Source organism: Thalia democratica, chromosome 4 (genome assembly GCF_965202585.1).
Source record: "Thalia democratica chromosome 4, ktThaDemo2.hap1.1, whole genome shotgun sequence".
In the NCBI taxonomy this organism is placed as follows: domain Eukaryota; kingdom Metazoa; phylum Chordata; class Thaliacea; order Salpida; family Salpidae; genus Thalia; species Thalia democratica.
The window spans coordinates 40981193-40995520 of record NC_139168.1 but is presented as its reverse complement, the minus strand read 5'-3'; the positions used below and the strand labels follow the sequence as shown (position 1 = coordinate 40995520).

The following is a 14328-nucleotide window of genomic DNA, read 5'->3' as shown; positions in this document are numbered from 1 at the left end:
TTGTCGTGCACCCCAAAAAAAAAACACTAACTTTGATTTAGTTTTTAATTTTAATTAGTTCAGATAGGTATTGATTAACTTAAAATAAACTTAGATCGGAATTAAAAAAGTGGCAAATGATCATGTTGGAATTAAATTTGTGGGAATTTGTTTGGGTTGGTAATATTTGGGTGGTAATTAAGCGCGGAAAGGATCCAAGTGCGTCCCGGTAGTGGCAGTCGATAAAAAAGAACAAAATGAAAACTTTATAGACGTATCTACCCTAAGTAAATAACATTGAACTATAACAAAATAACCGCAAAGTTTAATTTTGGAACATGATGGAAATATTCTACGAACGTTGTAATACGAACTAACTAAGTATTTAATATTACATAGTTTTTATGTATAAATAAACAACACCTCTTTAATAGTTCTTTTTACTTAATTTAGTACTACTTTTTACTATTTTATTGTATTGGTTTAGTAAATTTTTTATAATAGTCCAACTTATCATTTTTTGTATGATTGTGTTTGTCATAATTAAACTTAACATTCAATACCTATCTACATTTTTACCAAAGTAGTTATCGAAAAATCGATGTGAACCAGTTTTGTTAGAAACCTATTTTATTAAATCAAATTTATTAACAGGAACATATGATACATCAATAATAGTAATTTTTTTTTTGATATTGATTAACAACTAAATGTCAACTCTTTACAAACCTTAATTAAGGTGTCATAAACAAACAAGGATTATTTTTAAACTATATTAGAAGGCTGAATTACATGAAAATGTATACAGTGCTTACAATAAATAATTACTTTAATTCTACGTCGCTTTTAAATATTTAAAACATATTTTAGTATGATTTTGAAATACTACACGACCTGCCAAGACTTTTTCTATGTCCAGCCAGCGAAAGGCTTTTCTGGTAAGTTGATTAGTAAAAAAAAAAATTGTCTATGTTTGCCTTCTACTGTAATAAAGAATACAAAAAAAAATTTTACATTCATCAGTTCGATTGGTTTGAAATTACCTTGAACCAGTAGATCACTGATTAAATCTCATATATCTTGTATTTCAATGAGCGTCAAAAATATGTTTTTAACTTTTAAAACAAGATAAAATTACACTCTCTCGTACGCAAACATGTTATTTATATAATGACGTTTCTCTGTCCATAAAATATTTAAAACGTTCAATAGTCTCACAAATCACGTAACGACCATTACTAAATATAACAAAACACAGATGTTATTCAAAGTTGCCATTAGTTTTTTTTAAGCATTTTTCCTGGTTTTACGTGTTTCTTCCAGTTTTTGAAAGTACAAGATTTTTTGTACATTTCTAGTATAAAAACAAGTTTAAGGTAAAGTGTTGTTATAAACAGTATAAAATTAGTAAAAAGATACTGTTATGCATTTTAAATGTTTTTTTAATAAACTGATTTGTAAAAAATATTGTTATATGTTGACTTTAAGAAAACAAATAAAGAGATCTCAACTACTAGAGGAGAAATAATGAATTTATTTTTTCAAAACTTTATTTTACAAATTAAGTTTCGGTAAAAGACCTTGTCAGTGCTTAAATAAAAAATATTTTTCTAATGGAATTCTATTAATGCATAACGTTAAAGAGTTCGTATTTAACGTTTTTTTAATTATGAATTGTTTTTAACCTCAAACTTTTCTTCAAACACTATTTTCAATAACAAGCTGCCGATCTTCATAGCAATGTTAAATTGAATAGTATTTGTATCTGGATTCTAAGGTTTTCGGCTAAAACCTACTTCCAGAAGTATTTTGAATTCAGAAATGATTAATTCCCTAATTTAATGAGATTAAAGACCGATACTGAATTAATATTTTTATCAGAAAGTTTATAATTTGGAAACAATAATTTACCTATAAGTTATAAAGTCAATTGTTAATACATTCAAGTCACTTAATTTTTACACTTAAAACTATACTCGGTTATAGAGTCATAAAAACTAGCCTTAAATTTGGAAAAATATTCGCATTAGCCCAAATGTGGCAACCCTTTTTTTTCTAATTTTTCTAAATAAATATTTTTGATATCATATTTTTGTAAACTATAGTAGTTCTTTAAAAACTTGCAAAAGTTTTGCCTGTAGTCAAATATTTTTATAGTTTAATACATAAAAATAATTAACTTAACAAGTCTAGTAATTCCTTTCATCCCTAAATAAATTATGAAATAGCTGAAACCCATAATGACAATATCTAATCAAGATTAATATCTTAAAATCGAGAATACAAAAAAATTTTTGTGGTGTTTAAAGTTTGATCAAAAACTACATTTCATTTTTTCCGATTAAGTAATATTATGTTAAGGTTAATCTTAAAATAATAACAAAATTATGTAAAAGATCTTGAAATGAGAGTTATAGTTTATAGTATGTTAAATACGTTTTAACTCATTAACGAATACAATTTTAAATTTAGATTATATAAATCATAAACAAGTTCAGAACTATAACTTTATTAAAAAAAATTATATAAATTTTAAAAACACCTACCATCATAATAATTCAAGCCGCCTACCTAAAATTTGTTATAAAGCTGTAAAAAATACTCGAACACATTTTGAAATAACTTGTTAAAATAGCAATAAAAAACCAGTTAAGACCATTTTAAACACGTAACATAAATAGTAAAAACAACTTGTTGTGTGCGTAGGCATATATTGTATAAATAAAAAATAATTCAGCATTTAACTTTTTAAACCACGTGTTTAAAAGTATTTATAAAAAGTAATTTGTTATTTTCTATCAGTTAAACATGCAGGTTGTAAAAAAAAAGTTATTAATTAAATTTTTGCAACTTAATGTAATCAAAACTTTAAAATAAAATAATAAATGTATCAGAATATTAAATTTTTATATTGTCATTTTTTACATATAAATAAAATTCAAGCCTAACTATAATTTAAGAGCTTTGTACAAGTTTGCATTAACATCCACAGACTTAAAAAATATATATATATAGACTATTAAACAAAAAACTAACTAAACATTTTAAACCTTTAAAAATTTATCTATGATATTGTGACATACATAATTGTGAATCTTGATTTTATTAAAACGGCGTATCAACACACATCGCTTCACTTCAACTGAGAAATCACAACATGAGCTCCAATGAGAGGGGATCTTCGACTCCCTGCTTGATCTTCTTGAGGAAGGTGACAGCCTCCCTGCCGTCGATGAGGCGGTGGTCATACGTCAGCGCCACGTACATCATCGGACGGATCTCCACTTTGCCGTTCACCGCCACCGGCCTGTCTATGGTGGCGTGCATTCCCAATATGGAAGATTGGGGCAAATTTATGATGGGCGTGCCGAACATCGAACCGAAAACTCCTCCGTTGCTGTTTGTTGATAATTAAATAAACTACTTTTAATTGAAAAAACATCTAAGAAAATTCGGTTTATAATTTAACTGGACGATGTTAATATTTCAAAGCTTAACTTAATTACATACTGATGCACAATTATCATTAACACTTAATATGTACGAATAACTAATAAATTATTTAGTTTTTTTTTTTCAATTTCAATCATAATAATTAATTAATGTTGACCTAAGTTTGTTTGCAACGCATAAGCTTGATCTTCAGTATAATAAAAATTTGAAAATTGAAAAAGATATGGTTACAAAACATACCATTGCTTTTGGTAGAAGACTGACTTGAAGTCATTAAAACACAAAGAAAATCAGTATATTGTTTATAAAATAAAACATCACACTTTCTAGACTTATACAAAAAAACTAGCCGGAGTTGTGTTTTATTATAACAATATTTTATACAAATACCTTCTTCAACAGAATCAAAGGGCTTGAGCACGAAATTTGAAGCAGCAGACATTATGATTATTAAGTGTAGATAAAATAGAAAGTATCAGCTAATTTAATTTTAGCATACTCATAATACTTTGGTAAATTATTTAATTTTTTTTTAAGTTAACTTCTTCGCTTATAACATAAATTTTATTTTTACTTAAAATACAATAAAACATATATAACCTGTATAAAAAATTAAATTTATGCAATACAACTGGAAATATTGAAGTTTAGTAAAATATTGTTTTTAAGTATAGTTTAAGTGTAAATTTAACTTAAAACTAAATTAAAAACTTGTTTTTTCAGTGTTTAAAAAGCCGCTTTTTCATATATTATGTTAAAAGTATTTTGTGTATTTTATCATTATTTACATAGCAAACATACCCTAGTAATATTAACTTTCGTTGACTTATAGATTCAAAACCAATAACTGGCTTATATTGAAACTAAGAGTTAATATTAAACATAAATAATTTACTTATTAGTTGAACTTTTATTATAAAAATAAGTATAAATAAATAAGAATACTCTTATAGTTAAGATTGTAAAACCTGATAAAAATATTTTAAATTGTTAAATCAGTTAAAAAATTAGATTAAATTAAAAACTATAAAGATAATTAGTTGACTTTAATAACTGTTGTATAATTAATTATTTAAAAAACTGATGAATTTCATGTAACTTTATCAAAGTTTAGAAAAGAACTAGTCTGAATTTTATGTCATTTTACCGTCGTTTAGAAAAGAACTTTCATATGAATTTAGAAGAGTATAAACTAGCTTGAAAGAGTAAAAACTTGTTACTGGCAAATAGAATTAAAAGCAACACAAAAATTCAAGCAGAAGCTCAACTTTTTTAGAAATATTTTATCAAAGCAAAAGAAATAGCATTAGCTAACGTTGTGGTTAAAATCATTTTCTATCAAACGTGTAAACCTTATAGTGAAGGTACCACCATCCATATCTTCCACAGACAGTTTTCCGCTCCTTGCCTTTTGAGCCAACTTGTCCATTTCCTCGTCTATCTGCTTGAAGTTCATGTCGTTGCAGTCTCTTAGCACTGGCACGACCAGACCTTTCGGCGTGGCCACGGCAACAGAAATGTCCACATAGTCCCTGTACACTATTTCGTTGGTGGCATCATCGATCACTGCGTTTACTACGGGCTGGTCCTGTGTTGCAACTTGTTTGAGTAAAACTTTTAAGAAACTGATTATCAACACACAGAAGAACAAACAGCTACTTGATAACTAATAATAAAGTAAAATGAGAAATCTATGATATTGACAACGCAAAGTTTATTTGTCAGTCGTGATGGGCTAAAAATATATGTAAACTCATTTATACTTAATAGTACAGACAAAAAAAATAACCAAATGTATTTTCAATACAACAAAAAACCAAATCAATATCAAGTATTTATCAATTGGAAAAAAAAAATGTTACGAAAGACTATTTTTTTTAGTAAAAAAAACTTTTTTTGTTTAAAACATAAAACAATAATTAAACTAGTATTAAACTTTAAAAAAGATGTGCGTTATTACACAATTTTAAAATAAAATTTTAAATGTTTTTAATATATTTTTAGTAGTAAGTTGTCATGATTATTGTAATGTTTTACACACAACACAGAAAGAGTTTATCTGCGTATTAAAGGCACTAAAAAAAGTTAAAACTACAGTTTTGCTTTTTAACTTTCTGTTTTATTTAGTTTTAAAATATATTTAAAATACACAACGAAGTACAACAATTTATATAATAAATTATAACAATCACTTTGGCATAAACTTTATTCTGGACAAACTCATGTATAAACTTATAAGTTTTTCAAACTAACAAAATGGTTTATTAAAACCCTACAAAAAGTTGTATAAACTAATATTGTATTCTTGTAAATGTATTTAATTGAACTATTTGAAAAATAAAATAATATTAATCAATAAAAACTAGCAGTCTTTAAGGCAGGGTTTCCCAAAGTGGGCAATATCGTCTCTTTAGGAGCGAAAACTACATTGTTACCCTTAAATACTTTAAAATTGTTTATCACTTATTAGTATTAAGTTACTCTTAATTGTTAATAGTTTACAAATAATAAAATTATATCAGTAAACCAAACTGTAATTAAATATATTGTTATTGGTAAGTTAGTTTATAATGATGCAAAATTAAATTACTAAAATCCTTCTTAAAAATAATAAGAAAGTTTATAGAAAGAAAAAATATATATTATAAATTACTTAGTTATTCTGTTAGTATAGTACCTAAAATATCAAAATATAAAAATAAAAGGAGTTGATAAAAACACTATTAAAAAAAATAAATAAAATAAAAGAAACTAGCCAGATATTCAGCAAAAATATCTGAGCTATCATAAGATTTTTAAAAAAAGTTCAAACCAGCCTTAGTTAGCCTGCATTAATCTGATTTTTTATTTAAATTCAAACTAGTCTGAGCTATCCTGGGTGTATAGAACCCTGTAAAAGCTCATTATTTAAACTTCACTTGAGTGTGTTCTTAAAAAATTACAATTTTTGAAATAAAAATTCGAGATATATATCTAACAATTTTTTTGGAAAACCAAATTAATAATATTGTTTACCCTGTATATAATAAGTGCAATTTCCCTAGCCAGCAATCTGCTAATTCTGTTTATTTAGGGTTTAGCTATGTTAAATCAAGAAGCAAACTATTTTTATTTAAAAAGATACTGTCTTATTTTGAAGAAAATAATAAGCATGTTACAATATTACAAGGTTCCTAAGCATTGAAGCAAAAAAGTCAGTCTGAGTGACCAGAAACTAGCCTGAGCTTATAAAAAATGTAAAAATGTATGTAATACAAGACAAAAACTTTAAAAAATACTGTTAATAAAGCTTACACCACCAAAATAATAACAAACACACTAACAAAAACTCGTTTTTAAAGAAAAAATAATATTTTAAGTCATAAAATCAAGTCTAAAAGCTAGAAATAAAAATGCAAACTAGTCTGACGTTTCCAAAAATGTTCAATCTAGCTAGTCCTAAGTAAGTGGCAACCCTAGTTATAACATAAAATGAAATTTACCAACAAATAATCAAAGTTTCAGCATAAATAAAACAAACATAATAGTTTAATATTTAGTTGATATAATTTTTTGCCATATATAGCTTACTAACACTTTAACATTGAAGTTTTATCATATATAAAAAATAGACTAACCTTAAGTGCAAAGGTGGAAGCTTTAATAAAAGCAGACATGAAACTGAGTTTAATTCCATGCTTTTTCTGGAATGCATCTTTGTACTTCTTTCTAAAAGCTATGATATTTGTCATGTCAACCTCATTGAAAGTTGTGAGCATAGCTGCTGTGTTTTGTGCATCTTTCAATCTTTGAGAAATTCTCAGCCTCATTCTGTTCATTTTCACTCTGCTTTCTCCTCTGGTGGATGTTGTCATTGGCTCTAACACTGGAGTCTTAAGCTTAAGTTGGTCAACAGGTGGAGATTGACTAACTGACATAGGTTTAATTGGCATGGGTGCAACTGGAGGTAATGATGATGGTATGGGTTTTTCAGCCTCTTTTGGTGCTGGCTCAGATTCTACCTTAGTTACAGCTGGTTCTGGAGCTTTAGGCTCAGGAGTACTACCACCACTACCTGCAGTATCAACATCAAAAAGGTTCATACCTGGCTTAACAGTTTCACCTTCTTCAACATGAAAAGTTTTAAGGACTCCAGCCACGGGAGATGGGACAGGGATGCCTGTTTTGTCAGTTTCAACTTCTGCAACAACATCATCCACATCAACTTGCTCACCTATCTCTTTTTCAGGTCTGAAATCTCCTTCAGTGATGCTCTCTGCAAACGGGGGACATTTAACAGTTACTACTTCAAACCTTCTGTTGCTGAGATGAAGCAACCTTTTGTTAAGTTGAAATTTTGGAGATGAATTAAAAGCAGATAAATTCTTGTGTATAGCTTCTGCAGCACTAGATTGATTTGACCTTGCAGGTGCTGATCCGAGTCTCAAACATGTTCTCAAAGCTCTTATATTAATAGACATTTTTATATACAAATGTTTATTTAAAAAAGCTGTAAATAGTTTGTGTAATTAAAAAGAAAAATTACTCTAGCATAAAAAAGCTATAACAAATTATGAACTCAACATGTTTGAGTTTTTTCAGTTAAGGCCTAATGGAGATTAACCTTATTTTTACAAGTTGATATTATTTTATAGAGTTTTTTCTGAGCTATCAAACATTTTTAACCGCTTGAAAAAATTCAAAGTAATTTGTGAGATATAAGCAATAAAATTCGGTGATCTCAATAGGTTCCTAATGGAAGACACAAATTAAACATACGACATAACACTATTTCATTACAAATATACCTTCTCCTTCATTTTTTAACCAACCTTCTTCAAATTTTCAGATTAATTGACGGATATTTTTTAACTAAAAAATTAAAAATTATTAAAAAAACTACCTTTATTTTTTATATAAAATTGTTTTTATTGTATTTTTTAAGTCGCAACATTCAAAGTCTTTTAAACTACCAAAGGAACGTTTCCTGAAAGTTTGACCTCAAAAAATGAAGGAGAAGTTATATTTTTGGTGATTTTTTAAATTTCTAAGAAAATTGACTAGAAAAAATTTGCGGTCCATAGGTTTGTATTGGAAACTTTTTACAAAAATTAAAATATCTCAAAAGTTTAATAATATTTTTTTATTCTATAAAAACTGGCTTGTAGTTTGTACTTAAAGCTTTCATATAAGTTGTTATATAACAACAAATAATATTATTTTTAGTAAGAAAACTTGTACTACTTTTAACTTGTATTCAAAAAGTTCACCTAATATGATTTATTTTTTAAAAATGTTGACATTTTAAAAACCTTTCAAAATTATTTTATTATTTAAAATTTAAAGACTATTTTAATTTTTAGTCTGATTTTTTAAACAAATAACTAAGATAATAGTAACTTTATACCAACAATTAAAATAAAAAAATAATGATAAGCAACAAAATTTTGAGAGTTTCTTTGGTAACTTATAAGAAGAAAAAACTAAAAAGGATAAAAATGGATAACTCAAGTTTTATTTAAAAAACAATTCACTTCTATCTTTTAATGATTTATTAAAATCTGCAAGAACTTCTTTTTTTGAAAATAATCAAATAACATAGTTTTTTTTTGTTTTTTAGGTTAAAGAATTTTCATTCATTAATTTTTAAAAATTAGACAGATTTTTCTAACTACTTTACAATACATTTCCTGGTAATTTGAGATATGTATCCCAAAAAACTTAGGGATGATATATATTTTTAGTAATTTTTATTTATTCTTAGTTTTACTTCTCTCTTCTGGTACGTAACTTACTGTACTTTACAACGTTTAACAGTTTCAACTCTTAACAAGAAACGAATTGATCCCAAAAGCAAGAACATCAGGTTGACAACTGCAGTTTTTCAGCCACAATGCAAATTCAAATTCTAATTTCATTTACTAAACAGCCACAGGGTTGCCATTCTCAGATGCAAAAAAGCCAGCCTGAGACAGCAAAAAATAGCCTAAGCACATCAAGCTAGTCTGAGTTTATAAGAAGATTTAAATAAAACATTTTTTTGGTCAAAATCTCTCTCAAAAATCAGTTAGAATATTAAAAAGCTGTAAAAATCAATTTGTAGCTAAGTTGAAACTATATGAAATAAGATAATGCTGTGAAAAAATTGATCAGCACTACTTTTATTTAAAAGGTTTGCCACGTTTGAGTGACCTTAAACTGTCCTGAGACATTATGAGTCTTTTAAGTTCTTAAAAATGATAAAAAAACAACTTTTCAGTATCAATAAAAATGAAGTTCTTTAACAAAATTTGTTGTTATTGTAGTTATTTGATGTTATTATCTTTTAACAAGAGTGGTAAAATTGTGTGTGACCTGAAAAGACTAAGTCATTTAATGAATAAAAACTTTGCTAATATAGCTGAAAATTTATTAAATAAGAGAAAGGATGCTTTTTATAATAACCGTGAGTTTTGTTTTAGTTCAGTATGTAATGATTTTGTATTCAAACCATTCACTAATAGTGAAATTGAGATGTACATTAGAAATGTGAGATCAAATAAAGTAAGCAATCTGATGTGCCCAAGTATTTGATTTGTAAAACTAAGTGCAAAAGTCATTGCTCCTTATTTATGTAAACTGTTAAACAAATGTGTAGAGTATGGTGTGTTTTTTGAGTCGCTTAAATATGCTGAAGTGGTACTAACTTACAAATCTGGTGTTAAAAGTGAGGTTAGTAACTATAAACCTATTTCCCTTTTATCTCCTTTTTAAAAACTTTTTCAGTCCTTTAGTAAAAGAGAGGTTGAATGATGATGCTATGTATAAAAAACAGTATGGTTTTAGGAAAAATAGTACAACTGAGCTAGCTGTGAATCAGATTGTGGATGACTTTACGGAGGCTGGTGAGAAAAAGTTAGTTTGTTCTGTCTTTTTAAATTTAGCAAAAGCATTCAATACGGGCAATCATAAAATACTCTTGTCAGAATTTAATAGGTTATAAGGTTAAGGATCTATTTTAAATTTACTACAAAGCTATTTAAATATAAGAAGCCAATCAACTGTTATAAACAATGTTGTGTATGAGCATGAAATTGTGATTGTTGGAATACCGCAAGATTCTTGTTTGGGTCCTTTGTTTTTTCTTGTGTATATAAATGTTTTTTTTTTCTACTGAGATTGTCTGCTGATGATGCCTGCTTTTGCTACCAACATAGTGATCCTGCAGTGTTTTAATGAAGAGCTGAGAAAAGTTGATATATGGTTGCGTGCTAATAAACTTTTTATCAACTATTCTAAAACTAAACTTTTGCTTTTTAACAATTCATCTTAAAATCCGATTATAAATGGATTTAATATTGAACAAGGTATAAAATATTTATGTGTGGTTTTGGATGAAAAACTGAATTGGAGGGCCCACTGTGTTGTCAAAATTAAGGTATTTTTTGGATGTGAGTACACTTAAAATGGTGTACTATAGTTTGTTTACAGTATTGAATATCTGCTTGGGGTGGTGCTGCTGAATACTATTTGAAACAAATTGTTAGTATGCAAAAAAGAATAGTGAGGTATGTTTGGCATGTGCCTGCTTTGACCCCAACAAAACAACTGTTTGTAAAAACGGGTCTGCTGAAATTAAATGATGTGTTTAAATTGTAAGTTTGTAAACTAAGCAGAATAGTATGACTGGATTTGATGTTGAGCATAAAAGTTTTACCCTTGCTAGTTTTCTTCACTCACGCAATACAAGGTTTTCCAAAAAGTTAAATTTCATAACTGAAAGACCTAGAACAAGACTTGGCCTAAACCCTTTTAGGTATTTGGGTCAAAAGATTTAGTCTAGTGTCCTAAAAAATTAAAAAAAACTTATAAAAGCTGAATTTAAATGCTGTTTTAAAAATTTTCTATTAACTTACTTCAAGAAGTAAAACTTGAGTGCTTTTAATCATATGTCTGAGTATATTTTTTTATTTTAGTCTTTTATACTTTTGTGCATTTATATAAAAACTAGATTAATTGAATATTTTGTTTCTCTTTTGAAATTTTTATAAATTTAGGTTTGAATATTTTATGTTATTTATCTTACTTTTATTATATAAATGAACATTTCTGTTAAGATGTTGTACTTTTGTTAATAAAACTTTGTTATGAGTTTTAAAATCATTTGTAAAGTTTGATCAAGCTTTGTATTAACTTATTGCTAGCAATAAATTACATTGGGTTTTCTTTTTTTGTTAAGAAGTTTGTTGTTTTGTATTTAATTGTTCATAGTTTATACTGCTTAATGGTACTTGCTAGTTTTAACAGCTAATTGTAGAATCACTTTGGTGGCAGTGATATCATGATTAGATTGTTGTTTTGTTCAGAACGTCGACAGCACTTTGCTTGGGGATTTGAGCTTCAGGATTTTCCACACTGTGTGGTTTTGAATGTTAAGATTTTAACCTTGTGAGTGTTTGCCAAAGGATGTGTCACCAGGGGTTTTTTTCAATAGGTTTAGGACTAGTTTTTATTTTTGTTTTGGCTAGTTTGTGATAAAAGTTCTGTTTTTTTGCTCTTATATATAGATTTTTATCAGTTTTTTTACCTATAAGGTAAACTTTTTCTTAAACAATTTAAAGATAGGGCAGGTGGAATAAAACTCACTCAGTTGACCTTCAGAAAACGTTTATCGTTGCAGAGGGGAGTGTGTGTGTTCTTGGATGTTTTTGTATATAAATAAAAACTTAATTTTCTGTAATAAACTGTGCACAGATTTAACAAAGGTTGAAGACTACTGCCAGAAAGTGTTTTAAAAACTATGAACATAATGTTAACACATTAGAAAAAATAACTTTCTTTTTTTTAATTGAAAATATTTACTTTATTATTTTAAACTTAAAAAAAAAATCATCATTAAACAATACCAGTTTAGTTTAAAAAAATTTTTCAAGCCTTTATCTATCATAGATTGACATTTGAAATCCAAAATATTTTGTTATTAAAACATATTTAACAACTAAAAAAGAAATTTGTTAAGTGGACTGTATAATATGTAGGATATTTGACTAAACATACAATAAACAAGGTGAACAGTGGCAGAAGAGAAGAAACTTTTTTCACTTTTTGATATTGTGTCAAAATAAACCTAGAGCTTACAAGCCAAAGCTATCCTAAATGTACTTTTTAAATTACAATATTTTCAATTTATATACCTTGAATATTGAAAAATGCATTCATATAAAAATTCATCTTTTTAAAAAGAAACTATGTTTTATTTAAAAGAAAAGGGTATTAGATCAAAACATTCATAATTTTTAACAATGTACAAATATAACTTAAACCACTTGAACCCAAAATTTTAGAGTATTGATAGAAATTTATGTTATCGAAAAGCTATTAAATCACAAACAAATAAAAAAATGTTTAATTTAATTTTAGTCTCAATGTTTATCGTCGATAGTTTTGTTTCTAAAAACTTAAACAATATTTGAAAATTTACTCTAATTAGTTATTAGTTTTTAAATGTAAAAAAGCAAATCTTTTATTTTTAACAAAAAACTAAGCATTTAAATTAGTAAATAAAAATATAAAAGAAAATACTTATTTTGATATGTTTTAAAAGGTAGTTCAAAATGTTTGAAAATTTTTAAAAAAGTTTTAAAAGAAAGTACAATCGTCAGTGACGATTCGTCACATCACAGTAAATCAAAATCACGTAATTAGATGCTTTAAAACTTAAAATTGTAAATAGAACCATTATTTTCATTTATTTTAATCAAGATTCACATAGTCTTAATTTTTATTTTTACAGTATCATATAAGAACATCTTTCCAGAACAAAATTTAAAAAAATTTAAGGGAAAGTATGCTTAAAAGTTAGTCTGAACCCAGCAATTATGCAAATCAAACTGACCTTTAAGTTTAATAGTTCCTTTCAAGTAATTCTTAAGTCTGGCTTTCTTCGATTTTTTCTGCTTTATTTTATGGAAAAATTTTAAGCTCATTAATCTCCTAAGCTAGCTAGAAAATTTCAAGAACTAATAAAAATAATTGACTCTGACATGTATGTTCGGCTAACTTAAAAAATATCTGTAACTTAAACCACCTTTTAGAAATCTTTAGCTAGAATCAACTAAATCGTAGGTTTTTTATGTGCCAATCGATAGCCAATAGGTTTTTTCGTGCACCCAGACCCTTGAACCAAAGTATTTTATTAGCATCTTTTTGTTTTTTGCTGAATAAACTTACTTATGATATGCATTAATTGATTAATACATTAGACCTACATGAAACTTAAAGTGGGCAGAACATCAAATTTTCTTAGTTGATAAAGATACAGCGTTTTTATTAGTATATAAAGTTTAATTATAACTAACACCTACGTGTATTAAGTTCTTGATACAAACATTATGAAAATTATATAAATGTCTGAAAATACTAATAAAGTATAGAGCTAATAGTAAACTCAAGTGTTCTTTTATTTGTATTGGTAGTTCAATGACTAAGAGTAATTTTTATACGCTAGATCTTTTTACTAAGTAGTAAATCGTCGATTTTTTTCGTGTTTAATATACTGTAGTTGTTAAAGAAAAAAAAAAAACTTTATTTACATAAAACGATTTTCTAAATTTATTTATCATATCTCTTTGTACAAAAGTTCTTAGTAAAGAAGTACTAACTTACTTTTTTTACATTTACTTATAGTTATTTTTATAAAAGCAAAAAACCATTACTAATATAGGTTGTAATCAGAGTTGAGCGACAAACTTAAGTTCTACATAGTATAGCTATTAAAGACGTTATTTTGAAAACTTTAAGGTTTTATATTTATAGAATAATCAATCAAAATTAAAATGCTTTATCAAGTCTTTAAAAATAGGTATTTAAATAATAATAGAACATTTTTTTCAGCTTAATACTATAAAAATAACAAATTTGAATTTAAAAATTAATATA

General features: G+C 26.6%; 1 protein-coding gene across 1 annotated transcript; it reads right to left on the bottom strand.

Moving 5' to 3' along the window:
- Positions 1–2472: 2472 nt before the first annotated feature.
- LOC145835205 (dihydrolipoyllysine-residue succinyltransferase component of 2-oxoglutarate dehydrogenase complex, mitochondrial-like) lies at positions 2473–7917 on the bottom strand. The gene is made up of 3 exons (XM_082942767.1): positions 7050–7917; positions 4785–5020; positions 2473–3376 (listed from the first exon to the last, which is right to left on the bottom strand). The coding sequence occupies exons 1-3, from the start codon at positions 7890–7892 to the stop codon at positions 3130–3132; spliced, it is 1326 nt and encodes a 441-aa protein (XP_082798893.1). The 5' UTR covers positions 7893–7917; the 3' UTR covers positions 2473–3129.
- Positions 7918–14328: the final 6411 nt, after the last annotated feature.

What these genes read in the sequence shown, in the direction of transcription:
- LOC145835205 (XM_082942767.1), bottom strand. Translation starts at nt 7,892, where the DNA reads ATGTCTATTAATATAAGAGCTTTGAGAACATGTTTGAGACTCGGATCA. An exon ending in CTTCCACCTTTGCACTTAAG is followed by an intron (nt 5,021 to 7,049) that starts GTTAGTCTATTT and finishes GTTGCAACACAG; the next exon opens with GACCAGCCCGTAGTAAACGC. An exon ending in GGTGGTACCTTCACTATAAG is followed by an intron (nt 3,377 to 4,784) that starts GTTTACACGTTT and finishes ATCAACAAACAG; the next exon opens with CAACGGAGGAGTTTTCGGTT.